Below are 22,369 nucleotides of genomic sequence, written 5' to 3' on the forward strand. Positions count from 1 at the left end.
GACCTGGGTGCTGATTAATATTTTAAAAGCCTTGATGCAGGTTTTCAGTTCCTGTGTCAACCCAGTCTTTGAAAGTTTAGATTTGAATCCTACCAGCCTGATGTTAAATAATTTAATACTAGCCAGTGGAAAGGCAGTGAACAAATCATCCAGAGCAATCCTTTTCTTTTAAAAGCAATCTAATGGCAGGCGTATATAAGTTTGAAGATAAAAATATGAGCAATTCATTATAAAAAAAATTGCAGCTCCCTTTCAAATTAGAAGAGAATATTACTTCCTGATAATGGTGTAAGAATAGAAGAGAAATAAAACTTTGTTATTGAACAGTTATGGTATTAAATTCTGACACTAAATATTAATCTGCTAGGTGCTGCACTATTATTATCTGCTAGAATAATGAAACAGCCTTTTTTATGCAGAATTCAGTGAGTCCAGCAACTCCAAGTAATGCCCATCAGATTTGCAGTTTTTTTTTAGAAATGGATCCAAAGGAGAGATTGGGCTGGCTTCTGAATGACTCCAGAGGGTTTTTTCCTCTGTCTCTTCAAATAAAATGTAGGGAGTGGGACAACTACAGTATCCAAATAAGAGAAGTGTTGCTGTCTGCTCTGGTAGATGCTGCAGTGTAGTTGAGTGCACAAAAGTCTTGCTCAGAGCTGGGCACCCAATTTTCAGTGCCCTGTGCAATCAGATTCTTTATTCTCAGGAATTTGCATTTTAAATAGACAATCCAGATTAAGGATAGGCCACATAGCCTCTCTTTTACAGCAGGAACTGATGCACAGATGTTTTTTCCTCTCGGACAAAAAGCAAAATTCATCTCAGTCCCAATGCAGTGCCTCAACAGGAAGATCAACTACTCTGTCAAGCCTGTAGTCAGCTTTCCTTGCCATTTCCAGATTTCATTGGTTGAGTTTTCCCTAAATATAGGCTTGTGCAGTAAAGCAACCTTTGTAGAGTGCTGCTTCTAATGGAAATACGTTGCCAGCATGGATGTACTGTTGACTCACTGGTCAGTTCCCATCTACAATTTCCCACTGTCCAGCAATGCTCTGCTTTCTCCATGTTTACATTTTGATTTCTGAGTAGAACAGTGAAACAAGTGGCCTATTCATCATTACCCTAAAAAGGAAAAGTTAGAATGAATAAACCTATTGTTGGAGAGCACCATCTATTTGCCAAATTCTCCTCACAGCAATTAACATGACTACATCTAATTGGGAAAAGGTTCAGGGAGATAGCTAAGGACTTGTTAGGAGGTTTTGTTCCTTGATGAGGTTTACTGCTGTAGTCAGAATTATACCTTTTTTAACATCTGTATTTACAAGATTAAAAGTTTATTATTTTTCCTATTAGATGTTAATGAGTTGGAGTACTTCACATTATCTTTGTTGTAGCTACCAGGTTTAATTTTGAAGATCATTTATAACAACAGTAGAGTAAATTATATGTTGAAAACAATATAATGGTCCAGATGTCAACAAGAAGAAGAACAAAAAGCATAAGCCACATATCAGGCCTTTGGTTCTCTATGCAGCATAATGATCCAGCCACATAATAATGCCATGTCTGCTTTAATTGGCTTTTGAAAAATAACCCATGAATTAAAAAACAAACAAGCTTCAGGGTGATTTGGGCAGATCACCTGTACCAGTGAACTGCAGTGAAAGAAAGATGGTTGGTTTGTGATGAGGTCAGTGCAGCTCCTCACCTGGAGCCATCAGCAGCCACACACCTGCAAGTCTCAGCTTGCAAGAACTCAGCAAGAGCTGAAAAATACTCCAGGTACTGATGGTGCTGGTGTTTGTCCCCTCATTCAAGGCATTACTCATCTCGTACTTTGTGCCCATGCTGTGCACAAGCATCAGGGACTGGGGGAATGCTTGCACTGCAGAAGCACAAGAAGGGAGATGGGTGAAGGTGCTGCAGAAGAGCTTCCTTCCAGCTGGCTTCCAGATGTGCAGGTCTCCTCTGTCAGAAGGGGTCCCAGCTCCCCAGTCTGCAAGCAGCTGGATGGAGACATCCTCCTGGTGACCTTAGCAAGGGACAGAGGCCTGGCTGCCCTTCCCCTGAGCGTGGGTGTCACCCCAGGGCTCTCATCCCCACGGCACAGGAGGAGCTCCTCAGGAGAGGGGTGAGCAGCCACTGATCCATCTGGCCTGAATCGTGGGGCTCTCCCTGCCAAGTCATTCTGCATCTTTGCCTCCAGCCTGGCTGGGGCTCTGGGTCGGGGCAGAGCACGTCTGGCTGCCCTGCAGGACTCAGCTCAAGTGCTGAGCAAAATGAGAAGAACTTAAAAGGAGGGCACAACTGATGTTTCTATTAGCTGCAGAGAGGCCTTGCACTTAGAGAATGTGACAGACCCACACTGAGTATGAAGATGACTGTAATACCTCTGCTGTTTGCTTTGTGTGTTTGCACTGCAAGCTCTTTGGCCCAAGGACTGTGCCTCATCATGTATTTACACAGATCCAGCACAGCGGGTCACTGGTCTCAGTAGGGGCCCCCAATCTCAAGTGATAATAATGAACTGGCTTTCTTCTAAGTGTTATTTACCCAAACAATGCTGTATTCCATTGTGCAGCATTGTTTTTATTCGTTTTTTTTTCAGTTCACATGATATAAAAACATTGTCCACCCAAACACTGAGGAACAATATGAGTGCTCATCTCCTGCTGGGAAATAAAAATTCAATAGTTTCAAATATCAGTCCTTCCTGCCCCCTTTAGTCACTTTGAGGACTTGGGTCTGATGATAAAATGCTTTAAATCCATTTTAAACCTTGTCTGGACTGGCATTCCTTGTCTGGATCTTAGCAACATAACAAAGCTTGCTTTGAAAGTCTCTTCAAGAGGCAACCCCCAGTTCATGCAGTTGAAACCTATGTGAGGAAGGCCAGTTTATTTGTATAACAGCTGCTTGAATTGCAGAATCTAGCCCAACATCTTTCAAAACATGATTGAACTTTATATCGGCAGAAATCTCTGGAAAGAGTGCAAACCGAGTATTTTTGAACCAAGAGATGCATTTTATTTAAGGAGAAAAATCACAAAAGGCAATCCAGAATATCTACTAAACTTATTTTATCGGAAGCAAAGATTCATTTTTACACACTTTTATGCTTTTGTTTGTTTGTGAAATGTATGTGTACCTTTTTCTTCTCTGCTGAACTGCATTGTAAGATGATTGTGCTTGTAGCTATGTACTAGATCTATCTTTAGTATATTGAAATGCTAGGAAAGGCATTTTGGGTCTTATCTGATTGTTTTGCAAAGCATACACAGTTGCTCTCAACCCAAACTACATGATGAAAATGAATGCTTCTACTTTAGTAATGAGGATCAGCAATGATGCCTTCAGCATGAAACTGCCCGGTGTAGCCAAGGCATAATTTTATTATCCCAGATGAAAGAAGAATATGACCTCATTGTGTTTTGTATGAAAAACATTATTTTGAGCCTGTCTGGTTCCTGAAGGCTTGCTGAGCTGCGTTACTCAGTAATGTTTGGCACATGGTAGCTTTTTCTGAGTGAGGCTGGTGTGCAGAAAGAAAGAAAATAAGGCCAGGTTGGAGCTGCTGTCTATTTCCATGGTTTTATTCCTGCCCTTTGAGTTCTTTGTCAGGCAGTTGCAGTCTGCTCCAGAATGATTCCTGTTGTTTTGTGAGCACATCCCAGCTGCAATGTTAGTCCCAGAGTGCTAAGAGAGGTAAGTTGTGTTTAGAGGTGGGAAAGGTCTGGCTGGGGCACTGCCTTTCCCTTCTTTGATCTAAGATAAGAGGTGCTACTCCTTATATCAGTTGTCTTAATGAGAGCAGAGCATGTCCTTAGGCAGATGTGCACAGCTGTGTGCAGCCCCACACACACCCCTCTGTGTGGAGGTTGCCTGGGCACAAACCACTCCAGAGAAACTCTCAGATTTAGGGGGAAAGTTGTTTTTAATTTAAAACTTCAGTCTTGTGATGATTCCATAAATAACACTTTTTTTTCGAGGCTGGTGCTTCATTCTGGCATTATAGAATGGAATTGCTATGTTTGCCTCCTCAGTCTGGGAATCCTTGTGGTGTTTTCTATTTTATTCTTCCTGGAAACATTTGCAATGAAGTATGAAAGCTCAGCTTTCATCTACTGTTAATGTTTACCAAGTAAAAAATATAAGACCAAAATTACTAGATATTGATGAGAAAGGCAAACACCCCTACAAACACATCTTCTTTTCCTTCACTTTTCTGTTTCCTTGTTTACTCTAAAAAATTGAATGAAATATGTGTTTTCTTATACTTTCTTGAGCTTCACTGAAAAGGAGTGATAAAGGAAGAAATAAAAACGGTTTTCAAAAATAATTTTATTAAATACAAAATGTAAGATCCATTTTAATTCAGCGGTTAGTTTAACATAATACTCAGAAATGTTATGTTATATGCCTGTATGTTTTCATCATCTGCTCTTTGAACTGCCTTCTATGTCCAGTTGAAATTTTCTAACTAGCTCTACTTGAATCAGTTGAGTAAGGAGCTGCTAAAAGAATTAAAAAAATAAAAAGTGTATGGACTTAATGAGCAACAAAGTTAGTGATCTGTAGCAATTACCCAAGTGAGTAATTTTGTTTCATTAATGCACCCTAAAGCACCAAGCTGTTTTGTCAATGGGCACTGCAGGGCCATTGCCAGGCTCAAAGAGACAGTTTTGTTACCAACCGCGGTGCAAGCGATAGGTTTTACCAACAAGGAGGGAGAGAAAGTAGCTCAGTGTAGGAAGAAAATTAAAGTCCATCTATTATTGTCACGGAAGCCAGTGGCAATGCTTGTAAAGATTCTAGCAGAGCAGGGTCACCCATCAGTTTGTTCTGGCTTTTCATTTTTTGCTTCTTCCCTTGGCTTTTTCAGTTTCTTGGTTACTGTGGTTTTTTAAGAGGGCATCTTGATGCATAGAGCATCATGGTTTGAAAAGTGAAGGAAAGCATATTCCTGGCTTAGTTGATTTCTTCTTGGAGGAAAATAAAAAAGCAAATAGAAACAGAGGCAAACCTGTATTATACCTTGTAGGCACCTCTGGATCACTCAATATGGGACACACACAGTGTATGATATATTAAGGTGAAGTATTGAATATCCATAAAGGCGTACTAGCAAATGGTGTCGATTTTCAAACACTTTGCTTTGTCAGCTTCACAAATTTAAAATCAATCATCAAAAAGTCCCTGTATAGATCAGCTGAAGAGACATATAACCTTATGGTTATCTCCCTGACAAAAAAGTTGAAATTAAAGATGAGTTTATAAAGACTCAGATTGGCAGAATTCTGTAGTGCTAAAAGCTGGGGTCGTCTGACCTCTCAGATTAGAAACAAATGATGAGGAGAAACAATGACACACAGTGCACTGCTAATAAATACATCTTGGAGGACAGTTGAACACATAGAAAAATAGATTTCACAGAGAAGCTTATTTTCAGCATGAATGCTATTTTCTCACTGCATTATCATAAATATGAGAGGGGAAAAAAGCTATAAATAAAAAATTCTCAGGCACTCCCTGGAGACTTGTCAAAAGTACATAGTTTTTGTACACTGCAGTGTAAAAGTATTCATTAAAATTAATTTTTAAAATGTCCTGTCCAATATTAGTTGCCTGATGTCCTTCCTTTGATCATAAATTATAAATGAACTGGCAAAAAATGAAGAAACCATTATTCCATTAATGAATTATTTAAGTGTGATTGTTAGTTTTTGCAATCATCGGCCTAATAAGCTCAGGCTTGTGACACTGAAGTGTTTCTTGCTGGAGGGTGATGATGATGGTAATGTTATTAACATAATCAATGTGTCCCATGAGTCACAAAGCCAACCAGCTCCTCTGGTGGCTCTGTGGTGGCCCAGGCCCTGGAGATGGCCCAGTGCCTGGAGCTCTCCAGGAGAGGGAGGTGACACTGGGTTCATTCAGTGTCATTGGGGTTCACCGGGCAGCCCTTGCAGAAGGCCAGGAGCACACTAAGAGAGGATCTTGTCCCCCAGCAGCCTGCCAGTGCCAGTGGCACACACTGCTGGCTTGGCCCACTCCAGCGGCGGCTCCGGCAGCTCCAGCGAGTCCGAGAGCAGCTCCGAGTCCGACTCCGACAGCGAGAGCAGCTCCAGCGACAGCGAGTGCAACGAGGAGTCCCGCAGTGCCACGCCAGAGGTGAGCCCACCCTCAGCTCTGCCCGGGGGAGAAGGGTGGAGGGGAGCAAAGCCCTCTCCCTGCTAGCGGGTTGTTGGAGTTCTGTGCTGTTTGATGCTGTTGACTTCTTTTCCCTTTGCCTTTTCACATGTATGACCCATATACTCATTCTAGCTTTTGGAAGAATCTTTCTGGCCTACATTTCAGCTGCTTTAAAGAAATATTTAGATTTTTGCCAGTAGCTAGAGAAGATTTTATTGACACAGTATTCAGCTGGGACTAAGGAAAGGCAACATGACAAAACTATCTCTTCAGGGACTAGCTAAACTTTTTAGTTGTATTAAATTTCTCCAGGGCTACGTTGTAAACCAGATAAGGAAGCCTAATTAACCATAAATACTCCATAAATAGTCCCATAAAACTAGCAGTCACCACTAGTTGAATGAAATAAAAGGGTACATTAAAAAAGTTCTCTTTTAAAGGGAAAAGCGCTGCTTCTGTCTGAGATTTGTTCCTTGTCATCCTTCAATCTGCAGCCCGAACCCCCCTCAACAAACAAATGGCAGCTGGATAAATGGCTAAATAAGGTGAACCCCCACAACAAGACCATCATCAACAATCAAAATGAGCCTCACAGCGAGAGCAGCTCCCAGGCCCAGAGCAACCAGCAGGCTGAAGGGCCAAACAAAGGGAAGCTCAACAGCAGCCTGCCCCCGACCGATCCCAAAGACCGGGCGATCCTCAGTCCCATCCGAGAGAAAGCCAAACCACGGGTTGCCCAGAAAACCCCAGAGGCAAAAAGCTCCAAGCAGAAGTCACCAGCTCATAATGAGCCAACTTCACAAAGGACTACTGGGAAAAAGCAACCCAAAAAGGTAGAAAGGACTTCCAGTGTAGAAGAGTATAACTGGCCCAAACCAAATAATACCAGCAACACTCCCAAAGAAAAAGACACACAGGAACCCCCCGAGCAGCCAAAGGTTCGAACTAAAGCAGCAGTTGGGAAAACAGCTCCAAGGAAAGAACCACGAACTAGCACAGGTCTCACGTCAGAGAAGAAAAAGTACAGAGGCCCCAGCAAAATTGTCCCAAAGTCCCGGGAGTTCATTGAAACTGATTCATCTACTTCTGATTCAAACACAGACCAGGAGGAGAGCTTGCAGGCCAAGGTGCTGCCAGCCTGCACTGGGTCTGGCAGTGGTGTCAAAGTGAAGGACTCTGGCAGTAACATCCTCAGTGTAAGTAGCTTAACCAGCAATGGCAGCAACACATCCATTGACCAGACCAGCAATGACCTGGAGGAGCAGCTCTTTTCTCCTATCCCAATAGTACAAAATGAACTTCTGTCCCCACTGAGAGAATATGAAGAACTCAAATCTCTGTGGGTGAAAATAGACCTTAGTTTACTCTCTAGGATACCTGGACAGGAAACTTTTGAGACCACGTCTGTGAAAAGTGAACCAAGAGAGGCAAATGTGAAACACAGGAGACCATCTCGAGAGTCCCCCACCCCAGCAGCTGAAAAACCCTCCACAAAATCCAAAAGGAAACACAAGGTAAGTCATTTTCATTGTTTAAAGGAAAACACTTTTGTTTCTGAGCACCCTCGAGGTCAGGACCAGAGGCAGTGATTCCTCACTGCACCTGCAGCCAGGCTGTGGGGAGGCATCACAGCACTGAGGCTTTATTGGCTTTACAAAGGACTGACATTTACAAGTGCACTACAAATTAACATCAGAAACTAGCAAAAAGCAAACCCCAGCTGAAAAAAATCGATAAACAATGTATTTTTTGAGATTTTTCTAACAAGTTTTTCACTGTATTTGCTCACTCACCTATTAGTTTCCAGTGTTCTGTAAACTGCAGAAAGTGATGAGTTGGTATTAGTGCAGTTTCACCCATACTCAGAAAATGTGACTTCTCTTTGGAAGGGAGGGGTTTATTGTCTGCAGAATTAAGGTGTTTTCACCACTGGTTTAAACAGGCTTCATCAAAGTCGGTGGAATGGTGCTTGCTTATGCTCCTGGTGAATTTAGTTTTTGTATTGGTTTGTCATATGAACAAATACGATCCATAGAAATATAATTTACTTAACTAGCTGCTTTCTCTGCACAGCTACCCGAAAAAACAAATATATTTTGACTGAAGGCATTATGTTTTATCATGTGTTTTATGTTATTTATGCCCAAGGGTATCCTACCTTGTGGGATATGACATTGCACTTCAAACTAAATGTGTTTTCAGAAAAGAAACTGAGGTTTTATATCCTAAATGAATTTTTGTAGTCAGTTTTTCCAGCTGAAATGCTTGTACTCTGGTCTGCCTGTGAAAAATCAGGCAGAGTGTATTTTTTTATACCCCAAATTTTATAAATCATTGTGAATATGACTTCAGCTGTCTGTTTTGGAGGACTTCTTGAAATCTTTGGAGTTTGAGGAGTCCAGTAATATAAGAGAATTAATGCAAGACAAAGACAGACGATGCCAGGCAGACACAGGGTCTACACCCCTGCCTAAATGAGTCACTGCGCTGGCTCCTTCCCTGCTGAATTAAGTGAAAGTAATCACATGAGTAAACTCAGCAGGTTTTTATTCAATTTACATTCTAGCTGCACACTACAGAGATGCAAGAAGGAAGGAGAAAAAAAGAGGAGAGGGATGTATAAATGTCCATACTTATGTATGTCTAAGTACACCAGGGTGCATATTAATTATACCAAAAATAATTCTTGCTGGGTAGCTTAGTGGAGTGTCTGTATCATGGAGAAGGAATCGTGACTAAAACACAACGGTAGTATTGGCAACTAAAGTGAGGGCTCCCAGGGAAATATAAATAAGGGGGGTTATATGAAAGGTGGAACCTCATCATTTCCTTGACTGAAACTTTGAATCAGAAAAGTAACAAAATGGAGAATCTTGCTCTGGGCCTGTGCTAACATAAGCTGGACTCTGAATCAGCCCCTGTAATGTTATAATGTGATTGTTCACTGCTACCCAAGAAACAAGCCAATTAGGATGACTTAAGGGTATACCAAGAGTTAAAGCAGAGTAGGGAGAGACTAATTTCTAAATCATAGTATTAAAAAATTTATTTTAGCCATCTATTAGTGGGCTCGAAGACTGATATGAAGGTTCTAGTGACAGAGCAATAATCGCCTTTGTTTGTGTCATCCTAGTTCAGGCACAAAAGTCATGCATCGGAGTCTTCCAAAGCAAATTTCAAATGAGCTATTGCTGTTAATGACTACCCCAGCTCAGTCCTCTACTCCTAGTCCTGTGAGGAATACTTACTCAGAGAAGTTTTCCCATCAACTTCTATTAGAGCAATGAGTAAAAGCTATTTACTTGAATAAGGTTTGGTGCTATCAAATCATTGCATCTAAATTATTAATTAAATTCCAGTGCACTCCAGAAGATAACTTTAGCACATGAGACATTTTGCTTCCTAATTATCTGCTATGTCACTTGTTATAGAACTCCATGTCCTGTGTTTGGAGCACATTTAGCCCTGGTTTCAGGTGACTTTCACTTCTCTTAGACCAGTAGTTTAACTGCTGCTGCTGTAAAGGAAATACACTGAGATGCCATAGGTCCTCTGGATGGCCAGTGAAGCTGTGCATAAGTGCTGGCTCTTTGATGCTCTGCCATGTTTTGTTACAGCAGACAGAAAGCCTGGACACCTTTGTGGAAAGCAAGAAGCAGCGCCTGGAGGAGCCTCCAGCTTCCTGTCTGCTCCCACCTTGTATCTCTCCAATTCCAAACCACAGAATAACCAGCACTAAAGAGTAAGTGGATTTTTGACATCACATTCCTGAGGGATTTCACAGTACTGTTCTGTAAATATCTTTGCTGTAGAGTCAGATGGGCTTTACAGCCCATCAGCTGTAAGTGGCACAGCCTTGGTATTCCCATCCATGAGTAAGAGGATCCACATGGCTTTGGATGAGATTCATGCCTCCTTCTGATGGCCTGCAGGACTTCAGAATGCTGCCACAATCCTGGTGTACTCTTCAACCTCCTTTCAATGTTTTTTCTTGCCTCTATTACCTTGAACCTCTGTGGACAGAGAATCCTGCTAAAATTGGGATTTATTTGATTGCCTGGAATTAATTTTTTAAATAATTTTCATGAGAGACAGTTCCCAGTTTTACTGAACAAAATAGTGAAATTGCCTCTTGTTTTACCTGTGTATACAGCAATGTCAGGAGCCACCATCCCAGGTGTCTCAGACGTGCTTTGTATCTCAGCAGACACACCATCCAATAGTTTGTGCCTTTCAGAGTGTCTTTCAGAGGTGGCTATAATGCTTGAACAAACAGGTGCCACATAAATAATGATTCTGATTATAGAGTCACAAGGTTAACATTCTATAAATAGCCAAAGAGTCCAATTCCCTTTTGTTATTTCGTGCTTTTATGATTTTGAGATGAGGTGCTTCTTTCTGCTTTGCACTAGGATAAGCAAAGAATCAAAATCATAGTGTGTTTCTAAAAACAATTTGAGGATAATATAGGTAAATTTTGATAAAGTTCAAAAACAAGTTATGAAACAGCACACTAATTTTAAAATCCCTAAAGAAAGGTTGAGCATCATTTTATTTATTCCGGTGTCAATGAGAAGTAACATCAGTCTGTGAATTAGCCACTCATTCAGCCACTGAGAAAATCAGAGTTGGAGTCTGGAAAAGGAAGATGGAAGTTACAGTGGGATCTGTAACATGCTGCACATTTGATAAACATCATGATGGGTGTTGCCTGATTGTCATTGCTGGATATACAATGAGCGGAGATATATTGCAGAGGGAATCAAGGATTATGCATCCCCAACACCTCCACAATCCATTAAAAAAAATCTTTCTATTCCTGTCACCATCAGGCCCTGAGGATCCACCCCCAACCTGATGTTTCTTAATTTGAGCTTGTTTTCCAGGTCGTTAATTTGATTCCTCAGAGCTTTCAACCCTTGGGTATTCTCTGTTAAAACATAATTGTGTCCATCAATAGTTATTTCCATATACTAGCTTTTTCTCTCATCTACCTGAAGTTTTGAAACAAAATTTTCTGACTGTTTTTCCACCTCAGTAAGACCTGGATCACACTGCCTTTGTTGTTACTAGTGTTTTCTGAGTTTGCTTGAAGAAAATGCAATACTTTTTTTGATTCAGGTTTTCACTTCAGGTTTTCAACTCCCATAGACATGCAACTGAATATAGATCAATGTATTTCCCAAAAGATCAGGGAGCTGGATGAACTGTGTGAAGACAATTTCCTAGAAATTTAAACGTTCATTTTTAAGCAGTCGGGAGTGATTCTGTTCTCCAGAAGATTGAGTAAATTTTTAAGGGGAGGCAGAAGAAAGTCCAGTGTTCAAGGCCATGGGGGAAAATAACACTTCAGGGGTAAAAGTTGAAAGACAGGGTTTGCCATTTGGTCTTTTATTCCCAGAAGTTCTAAATTTCCTTTTAGAACTCTCTATATAAGCACTTTAAGAAATGAGGGTGAGTCAGCTACAGGTGTGATGATGATCTTCAATCCCTTAAGGAGGTGTTAAGTCCCATGGTGGATGTTGTCACTTAGTAGGAAACTTAGGTCTCTCCTATTAGAACTTGATCCCTGTGCCAATAAGCCAAGTTCCCCAAGGCAGACATGAGATTTTTATTAGGCTTTTTTAAAGGTACAAGAGTGTTTTGACAGAAAGACCACAATCTGGGCCAAAACTGGGAGGCATTCAGGAGTCTGGAGCAATCAGCCAAAGACAGGTCACACCTGTTCTTTCACAGTTCCCAGTGCCTGCCTTGCTGTGGTTTAGGCACTTGGATACATTTCTCTATAATCTTCCCCTAAATATATGGGCTCAACAAAGCAAGCAAAGATGCACTATTAATCTTTAAAGGGTCACGTGTCTAATAAGGGCCATTATATGCCTAATTTCCACAAGTTTCTGTGACTACATGTACAATTTGAGTTTAGAAATTTCAAATGGCCACTTGTGAACTTAAAAGGCATCTGCACAACTAGAGAGCAGTTTTGTATTGTGTAGTCATTGCATAAGCCGTAATTACCTCTCTGTTTCTTCCCTCACATATTCAGGGTCTGATGCCTTTTCCTAAATCTGACATGACACTTAAAATATACTGTTCAAACTATTGCCACTGTATTTTCCTTATTTCTGATACTTATAGCAAATGAAGGAATAGGTGTTTTAGTGTGTTTATAGGAATACATTGAAGCACTTCTGTGAAGCTGAATTTTTGTCAGATCAGCTGCCTGCTTTGCAGCAGAGGATTACTTATTTGTATTTAGTTCCTTGACAGAAAATTTTTAATTTAAGCATTAATTGTTTGTGCTGCTGAATCCCATTGATAGATGAATATTTGATTGGTAGACCAAGTCCAGGCAGAGACTGGACTTACCAAATACTCACCAGTGTTTGGCTTTTTGTAGCAGTACAGGGAATTATTTGCTGATGCAAACTGTGAGTCAAAATGGACTCATACCAGTGAGACATGCCCACCATTTAGCAGGCATGCTAGAAATCTGTCTGAGGCAACCATTTCTGCATTTTTGTTTTTCAAAATTTCCCATTCTCTTTTGTTTTCAACCTTAAGTTGAAGATGCACCTCTCCTTGGCAATACATATTAGTTGATCCCTTGGGTAGTCACAGCAGCATTCAAGAGGGGTTCCTTCATGGCACAGGCAGCCTTCGCATCTATGACAATGACTTCAGCTCCATTCAGGTGCTGCCATATGGCCCAGGCCAATGTGGGAGTGACCTTTCCCTGTAAACCCCTGCAGAAAGTCAGATACACCATCAACTGCAGTATTTCATTGTGGGCCAGGGGAGGAGAGGCAAAAGAAAAACCAAGTTCCTGGCAAAGACAGTGGCTTTGTCTCACTCCCAGGCCAGAGATACCACTGCATACCACAAGGAGTGGATAAAGAAAGGGGCAAAGAAAAGCAGCTTGAAACATGAGAGTAGCTGGAAATTCTCCCTTCTTCATGCAATGACCTCTTGCCTGCTTGCTTGCTTGCTTTCTGCCCTAAAAAAAAACAGGCTGGAAAAAAAAAAAAAAAGGAGATGGGGAACCATCTCCTTCTCTGATAATTGGCCTGTTTTAAACACAAAAGATTAAAACCCTGCAGCCAAAAGACCATCAGTTCTGCTTGTAGTTTTTCAGTGCACTTTGTGTTTCTCCCTAGATTTTAAATAATTTTAACTAACAATCATGTCAGCAAATTAAACCATTGAGTCTCAGTAATTATTGCAATAAATTCATTCAAAATTAGCGATTCCTGCAATCAAAGACCAGTTTCTTAGGCCATTAACAGCCCAGAGCAAAGTGACAATCTGGTTAACTGCTGGTAACAACCTATTTCATGGAGGTTATTGTTAGCATAAATGCTTTAGTGTAAATCTGAGGGAGGTAACATTGCTAAATAAATTATCAGCTTAATTCCTGCAAAAACTTATAGCATTAAGTGGGCAAGGGAAAGAAAAGAAAAAAAACCAACAGACAATTAAAACTGTATTTATGGGGGGGCAGAGTTAAACAGAAATTAGGTAGAAAAAATATCCTCTAGAGCCTTTTATTTTGTGGTTAATTCTTCCAAGCCTCAGAGTGATTTATGTGCCAGAGTTGAGTAGCTGCACCTGTTCCTTGGTTTGCCCCATCTTATATCTGAGCCCAAAAGATGAAGTGAACTGATATAGTTTTAGATAGTGAAGAACTGCAGACTCCTACATGCACAGTGGCACAGAAAATCACTTTGTTCCCCCTGTGAGTGCATGTTCAGGGTTCCCTGTGTAGGGCATGTGCTTGGGAGGCAGAGATTTGGGTTCTGCCCCTGGGTGCTTCTGTGGGTTAACTGTGTCTTCTTTGCTGCTGTACAATCGAAGAACACGTGTGTGCTTTGTCAGGGCAGTGCTCACCCTCCTTTGGAAAATTTTCCTCTGGAAAAAGTTCAGAGTGTTGTGAGCTATAACTATGGTAACTTGTCTGAGCTCCAAAATGCCTTTTGGGGGTCAGAAAGCAAACAGATGGAGCTTTGAGTGAGAACTTTCTGGAGGACATATTGCAGGACCACATGTGCATGAAATCAGTCTCCTCCAAGAACTGCTGGTCTAGCCCAACATGGTTGTTTGCCTTTGATCTTCTTCAGACCCATGTGTTTTCCAAGAAGGACAGCATCCATCCATAAGACAATATGAATTTGAGCTTGTTTTATTTCTTCAGTCTGAAGATCTTTAATATCAGAGGGTTTCAAATAAGATATTTTAACTCTGCTTCAATTGAATTAAAGTAGTTTTGGGTAGAGGAGCTATAAAACACAAGTTTGTTTGATTTCACTCTGTGGTTTCACAGATAAGGCTAAAATATTTCTGTATTACCTAAGGTCCCAAGTAGGGCAGTGACTGAGGTGTAGATATTGATACTGTCAGTGAAACTGCAGAAGAGGCCAGACTGAAATGAGAGAGAGCTCCTAAATGAGAAGTAAGGAAACCTGGGTCGCCTTCTCCTCTTTCCCTGGTTACTTTGAGGCAAAGGAGATCAATAATTCCTGACACTGACTGAAAGTGGGAACAAAACATAAATTCTTGTTGACTTAATTTGTTATTGAAATTTTAGTCAATAATCATGAAAAGTAAATGATCATGTAGTGCAATAGTAGATGTCTAACAAAAGATTAAAATTCAGGTTATCTTCATTGACTGAGCCGGGACAATGCCTAAAATAAAAATCTATGAGTAGATTAATGTGATAAGCAGTCAGTGAAGTCTTGGGTTTGGTTTTTTCTTTTTTGATGAATTTGAGTGGAGAAAGGTCTACCAGGTTGGTTTTTATTTTTCTGGTTTTACTGTGCATCACAGCTGCCATTGCTAGCCAGCTAACAGTCTCTGTACATAAAACAGACAATAGATTATCATGTTACTTGAGCTTTCATGTCAAAACCACATTCATTTTCTGAATCACGTTCAATTCATCAACCAATATTTGCTCAAGGGCTTTGCCAGCTACAATGTATCATTTTAATATAGTGTTGAATGTTGGCTTTATTCTAAAGGTTAAATAATTATTATCTTGTTATTGTTATGGTTATCATTTTGTAGTTGTTATGAATTCTATTTTTGGTTCATATGCTGCCATGTGCTGTTTGGGGTTTTTTGCAAAGGTTGCTTTTGTGAGCCCTAATCCACCTCTTAAAAAGATGCTTAATGTTAAACACATAAATAGTCATACTTGATGTCAAAGGAACTAACCCTGTGCATAAAACTTTCCAGCACTTTGCTGAGTCAGAACCTCTATGACCTCTCAAATGAAGACTGACTCAAATTAGCATTTAAATTGGGTGCAATTTGTACTAATGCACTGCAAGTTGTCCTCCAAAGCAGAAGGTTTCTGCAGTCATTGAAAAGGCAGAAGCAGCTCTTCTGTTTTCACTGCTGTCCCCTTGTGCCTCGCCACGGAGGGCACAGGACTGCAGGACAGACTGGAGGGCAGAGCTGGCTTCTCTGTAAATGAAAAGTGCAGCATTGTGCTGTGGAGAATTAACCAGTATTCTTGAAGTGCAACTGGTTTTTCTGTGTGTCCCAGGAGCAGCAGTAGCTCGGTGAAGAAGGTGACAAAGAAAAGAGAAGAGAAGCTGTTCCCTCCTCCCTTGTCCCCGCTCTTGGACGACCCTGTGCACCGGCGGCACAGCAGTGACAACAGCTCCTTCAGCCAGGAGCCCACTGTCACTAACGCCTCACAGACCAGCAGCTCTTCCTCCTCTGCTTCTAAACACAGAAAGAATGAAAATAAATCTTCTTCTAACCCCAAAGGAATCTGTGTAAGTAACCAGCCTCCATTGGTGGCGGTGCACAAGATGAAATGGAATCAGTTCAGATTTATTCTATTGGATTTTTTTCCCACACAGTATGTATTTCTAAATGCTTATGTAGCCCCACTCAGGGGGAGTAGATCTGTGCAGAGCCAGGCATAAACAGCTCTTTCAAGCTCCATTTTTAGGTCAGCATTAGGCATCTGCTTGGTGTTGTCTATCATTCCCTGAAGCACCTGGACCCTGAGCCTCAGGGAAGAGCCTTTGCAGCCATCAGCTAGCTGAAATTAGTCCCTTAACTCTGTAGCTGCAGCACTCACATTTTGAAAATAAAACTTCCAGAATATCACCTGAATTACTGCCCCAAATTCTCAGCCAGAATTAAGCACTGTAGTCATACTGAATATTATGGCCTAAACTGAACAGACAATAACAATATAACAAAAAAATCCTGTCCATAGTACACTCAGCATGTTAATAACCTCTCTCAAGTTTTCAGGCTCACAACAGTAAGGTTTATTTATGCTCAGTCTTCATTAATGATTTGTAACCTTTCAGACAATTTATAAATTGGGGTTTTTTCCCCCCAGAAGAATATCACACTCTTAGGGCCATCTCTCCATCAGTAGTTCTCACAGAGACGGTTCTTTATTGCTTGCTTTTCACCAGATTCAGGTAGGTTTTTTTCTGAAAATACATGAAAAAGAGCCAAACCTGCATATCAAATTCACTAAAACAACATAAAATTTCACATTGGTTTGTCATCCTCTTTTTATGTTAAACAGAGAAATTCCAGGGTTTTGGCCCCTTTTAGAAAATAGTCCTTCCTCTAGAGTTTCAAACCCATCCTTTCTTTATATTATCAAACTGTATCTTAGTATCACTGTCAAAATTAAAAAACAAGAAGAAAATTCTGCCACAGAAAAGGCCATGCATAGCCCCATTTTTCACAGTTCACCACTTTGAGAGAGGTTGTTACCCTGCACTGTAATAGTAAAACTCACAAGTTGCATTGAATTGTAGGTGACAAATCACTTCACCTTATTCATTCATCCCTGTTGCTTTCTGATATCATTGTGTCACTTCAAGCTGCGCCAGTAATACACACGCCTTCAACTGAAATCAGTGCCAAAATGAACTGCATATGTCAGCAAATAAACAGTGCTGTGTAAACAGCAGGGCCTCTTCATCTCATCCCGGCATCTCTAGTCAGATTTATCCTTTGTTAATCTATTATCTTGATGCAAGAAATATTTTTCCCCTAAAATATGTTAGACTTCTTTCCCTAGTTCATTGGTTCATCTGTAATTTAGTTTATCTGGTTGGGGACCAAGCTTGCAAGTTGCAATTGCCTGATTTAAAATCTTCTGTTATGCCTCTGGTTTTAATCATTGCAAAGTCACAACTGACTTCTGCTTTCCATTCTTCCTTCTGTAGCAAGAGAGGAAATTGTTCCCTGCTGAAATCCAAGCAGACTCTTCAGCCACATTAACAGTTAGCTCCTAGTAATATAGAAAAAAGGGTTCCATTAGTGTGATACACCTTGAAGAAGTTGAGTTTAGATCTAGCCTGGCCCATTAGATCTCCCCAGCCTTGCTTTAACCGGTGTCTCTAGTCAGTAACACCATGGTACCCACCTAAACCTTACACCTCCAAGTGTAAATTACTGAGTTCAGGTGAGAGCCCAGAAGTGGAGTTGTACTCCCTAATTGATCTCTTAGGCTCATGGTACCAAAAGGGGAAGGGTGGTTTGGTGAGGTGACATGAAGCTATGTGGGCTGCTTGGTGCCTTAGCCTTTGGTTTGTTGGGAAGGGTTTTTGGCAGGGAGGGTGGATGTGAGCACTTACATTGTTGGAAGGTGTTTGTTTCAACTATGAATAACAGTGCTGTGTTTCCTAGGAGGAAGAATCTCACAGTACACCCACAGCCAACACTCTTCTTGACACCAGCCATCTAGAACCAGACATCTGGTCTGCAATGCCAACGCTTTCCAATGGGAATTCTGAGCCCAGAAGACCCAAAATAACATTTGATGATGTGTAAGTTTTATTGACTTTGTGCTCTGTGATTGGGATTTTTGTGCAAGCAGAGGTCCCAGTGAAAGAGAATATCTTTGATTACAGTGCTGGCATTGGGCACCTGTGTGGATAGTGCTGCACAAAGGCACACACAGTTTTAATCTTGGCAAATGAACTGTTGTCACTGATTAATGAAGATTCTGTTGATAAATGTTTTCAGATCATGAATGTTGGTTCACCGTAATTCTTCTTCATTTTTTTATTTTAGCTCCTCTAATGGAAACTTCTTATACTTAATTAGTTTAAAATATTTTTCCTTTTCCTCTGTTCAGCACACATTAATAGGTCCTTTGGGCAACCAGTTTCTACAGCTACTTATTTTACATTCTGGTCACCCATGATATCTCTGCATACAGCAGCTTGAGATTGATATCAGGTTAAGATTTAAAGAGATAAGTGGGCATATATGTCAAAAATCTTCTTTAAAGCAGTCAGCAATTTTTTCAAACAACATTTTTCCAACTGTATGAAAGCAAAGACTTGAATTAATTGATTTTGTCTCTCTAGGCTGCACAATGCAGATTATTACATGCAAGAGGCTAAGAAGCTGAAGCATAAAGCAGATGCACTGGTAGGTTATCACAGGTTTTTTTGTCTCTTTCCACTGTGGAACTCAGTGTTAAAAAATGAACATTATTGCACAAGATCTGAAACCTCTCAAACCAAGAGGAACTCTGCTGCTGACTAAACTGTGCTTCAGTTTGTGCTCCATAAACACTGTGCACAAGTTAAACCCTGAATGCCATTCCTAACTTTTAAGTATTTGTTCCCAAAAAGAGCTACTTACAATAGCTGCTGTTTCTTCCAAGGGGGAGCAACAATCATGCTGTTTATGAAGTATGTAAGATGGTTTTATGAAAGTTGATGTGTACTTGAAATTTGTTTTTCTATTCATTTTGAGCCTAAAACAGAAGTGATGAAATATTCCATAGCAGAAAGACAGGCAAATCACCTCACACCCCATTATCATGTGGTAAAACTGTTTGATATTTCCAATCTGATTGTTTAAAATCTGAAACAATTCATTTTTATGTACTACATTCATTTTTATTGCATGGTTTTAGCCTGATAAAGAAAGTCTCAACACACTTATTCCCAAAAAAAATCTGGTAGTGAGGTAGTTCAATGCTGGGAAAGCTTTTTTGCTTGCTTTACCCCAGAGGAAATTCCAGTAAGATGGGCCTAATTTTGCCAAGTGTTTGGATTTTGATAAAACTACATAATCTGACAGATTGTTTTCTATCATGGTTTGTTCTATACGAGCTGTTGCCAGTTCTGAAGTGTCCTTAATAAACATTTGCTTTGTAGGAAGGGACTTTTCCTCCTGTATGCTATATAGGGTGCAGAACAGAGGCTCATTCATGAAGACTTAGTGGAACTTGACTCCTCTACTTAATTTAACTAAGATGTCTAAAATGGAGTGTGGCTATCCACTTTGCCCCTCAAAGAGCTGAGTGATTATTCACCTCTCAGCTTATAATTTCTGGGGGTTTTACACCTATAGTCTATCATTACCCATTAGAGATTTTGCACTTAGAAATAAAAAAAAAAGCTTTAAAAAATCCCCAAATCAATTACATGCTATGTTTTTTAAAAGCAAACTAGCCAAACAAAGTCTCTCCCTCTGCTGTCAGTGAGCTGAAGGAGGAATGACATTTCAAGCTGTCTGCTTCAGCTCTCCAGGCTCCCTTTTGGCTTGGGGCACAGTGTTTCCAAGTGTGTGTTCTGTGTGAGGTGGGTTCAGGGTTTTGGCACCTGTTGTGGCTGTCAGCAAGGTGACAGTCATCCCTCCCAGCATGCCTGTTTGCAGGAGGTGGCCTGATGGCTTCCAGCCAGCTCAGCAGGGCACATCCAGCCACAGTCTGGCTCTGCAGGCTCACAGCACCTCCCACAGCTGGGTGACCTTTAAACAAAGCACACATGGTGCTGGCACAGGGCTACCTGCTCCATGCTAGCAAATATTTACAGGCTCAGCCCCGATGATCTCAACATGCTCCATCAATTCACCTCCCTCTGCAGCCAGACACACTCACAAGGTGCTGCCCTTCTCTGTGCTCTCACCTGTGCCTGTGCCTGCAGGATCTGGGTGTTTCTCAAGCAGCACTAAGAGGAGCAGGCACAGCCCATCCCACTGCTGCCTGCAGGCAGGTCCTGGCTGCCACACACAGTCTGACACCCTGAGTGCCCCAATGTGAGGCCGTCCACTGTGATCAACTTGTTGGCAGGCCTAAATATCCATGAACAAAGTATCTGCTTTTTCCTTCTGCTATTTAGATCTCAAGTCTTTTTTTTTTTTTCCCACCCAATGCAGCTGCACACAAATAATCTCCATGTAACACATTTGGTGTGCAATCCCAAAGTGTTACTTGTCCTATGGAAACAATTGCTGCTGGTTACTTGGTGCTGACATGACAGAGCACAGGCAGCATTGAAAGATGTGTTGCAGTGGCTAGAAAGATAATGCATGTGACCTCAAAATGTGTCAGCAAATGTTAATGAGATTTGTGGCAGCAGTGTTCCTGAGCTTGTAGAGAAAATAGATTTCTGCTGAAGGGCAGGACGTTTCATGTCTTATGGGAGCGACCCCATGGAAACCTCTCCTTGTCTGGGGCTGCAGGAAGGGATAAGCTAATTTGGGTGGGTTGTACCATATGGAAGAGATCTTGGAGACCTCACTGTGTGCCTGTCTGAGATGTGACGAGCTGGAATAATTCCACCTTCTTCAGAGAATCAGATCCCGTTCCTGGCTCAAATTCTGTGTCTCTACTAAATCTGCTTGCAGCCAGATTCTTTTTTCCATACCACAAAAAAGTCATCTTTTGAAGACTTTTTGTCTTCCAAAAGAAATGGAAATTCTTCCAAAGTGAGAAAAGGAATTTGAAGAATATGCTGAGAAGCAGCCACTGGAATAGAGAGAGAGCAGTCAGAAACATTTCCCTTTTTCTGCTCATTCAGTTAATAACTATCAATTATACAACTCTGTACGTAATCAATGCACAAGAGCAGTACTTGAAATTAAAGGTGGGCAGAGAGAACTAGTTATGGCTTAGCAGGAGCCACAAAGACAAGTATACTGTTATCTTGGACCAGTAATAAATGTTATGCTTTGTGTGTTGTTAGAATGGGCTTCTGTTTTGTGAATGGAAACATATGCAGATGCATCAAAAATATTTTGATAGAGACATAGAAAGACATTTTTAAATTATTTAAAGTATATTGGATCCCCTATATCAAATGCCACATTAATAGAATTCTTACATTCAGCTATCAAAAACTGAAAATGTTAAATACTATTATAAAGTGCGTACTATAAAAATGTCATATATAATATTCATTACACATAAAAAACGAAATCAGTATGTCTAAGTCACTTTAATCACAACCATTATGAGGGCTAAAACCTTTTGCAATAAAATCCTAGTAAAATGAAATATTAAGCAGTGCTATATTGTCTCCCTTTTTTTTCCCTGCTCTTTTACTCATCATATAAGTGATGTGATTTTTTTTTTTTGATCAACAGTTAATGCAGAATATGACATCAGCCAAGTGGCATGGAGTTGTTACTTAACCCTTGCATAGTGACACTCAAACTTAGTTCATCTGTCAAGGAGCAGTATAGAAGTGCACAAACATGCTTAGTGCCCTTTCTTGCCTGTGTAAATCCCTGATGTCAGTGGGCATACACTGAGTTTCCTCTGTGGAGCATTCAGCCACATACTTCCCTGAAAAGATTTGGTAAAAATATATCCTGCCTTAATTACTGTATGAATTCATTCCTAACTACCGGTGTCACTTTACTTTCATTCTAAAGCTAGTGTTGCTTTGTAGAATAATTTGCCCACCTAGAAATCAAAGCTGAAGGATTTTCTTGACAGTGTCCTTCCCATTTCAGCTGGAGAAGTTCGGCAAGGCAGTGAATTATGCTGATGCTGCCCTCTCCTTCATCGAGTGCGGGAACGCTATGGAGCGAGATCCATTAGAAGCTAAATCTCCATACACCATGTACTCAGAGACTGTGGAACTCATCAGGTTAATGTCCTTTCTGTGATCATTTTCATCATCTCATTTCAGTCATAATTAGAACCTGCTATGTTTTAAAAAATACCATTTCAACGTATTAATGATTTGTCCAAGGCATCTTCATCTCAGAAGTCATCATAATTAGTTCTTGCCATTTTATTAATGTCATGGAAAATTTATAATTGATGGACACTGCTTTTATAAATTATCCCCTTTAGAGGTTATAATGTGAGTGTTATAATTTGCAATATTCATAAAATTAAAATTGAAATGTAGTGGGTGGAAGTAAAGTATAGTAA

General features: G+C 40.6%; 1 protein-coding gene across 6 annotated transcripts in view; it reads left to right on the top strand.

Annotated features, from left to right (window-relative positions):
* AFF2 (ALF transcription elongation factor 2) overlaps window positions 1-22,369 on the top strand; it is a 332,307-nt gene that overhangs the window by 285,095 nt on the left and 24,843 nt on the right. For 4 of the 6 annotated variants that reach the window (XM_036401947.1, XM_036401952.1, XM_036401953.1 and 1 more), the window contains 7 exons: window positions 6,012-6,174; window positions 6,690-7,709; window positions 9,813-9,937; window positions 15,746-15,980; window positions 17,872-18,011; window positions 18,558-18,621; window positions 21,943-22,079. In XM_036401947.1, the coding sequence (XP_036257840.1) occupies window positions 6,012-6,174; window positions 6,690-7,709; window positions 9,813-9,937; window positions 15,746-15,980; window positions 17,872-18,011; window positions 18,558-18,621; window positions 21,943-22,079 (1,884 nt within the window). The remainder of the gene's footprint in view (window positions 1-6,011; window positions 6,175-6,689; window positions 7,710-9,812; window positions 9,938-15,745; window positions 15,981-17,871; window positions 18,012-18,557; window positions 18,622-21,942; window positions 22,080-22,369) is intronic. The other 2 variants (XM_036401950.1, XM_036401948.1) reach the window with 2 other exon arrangements.

Source organism: Molothrus ater, chromosome 14 (assembly GCF_012460135.2).
Source record: "Molothrus ater isolate BHLD 08-10-18 breed brown headed cowbird chromosome 14, BPBGC_Mater_1.1, whole genome shotgun sequence".
Lineage (NCBI taxonomy): Eukaryota > Metazoa > Chordata > Aves > Passeriformes > Icteridae > Molothrus > Molothrus ater.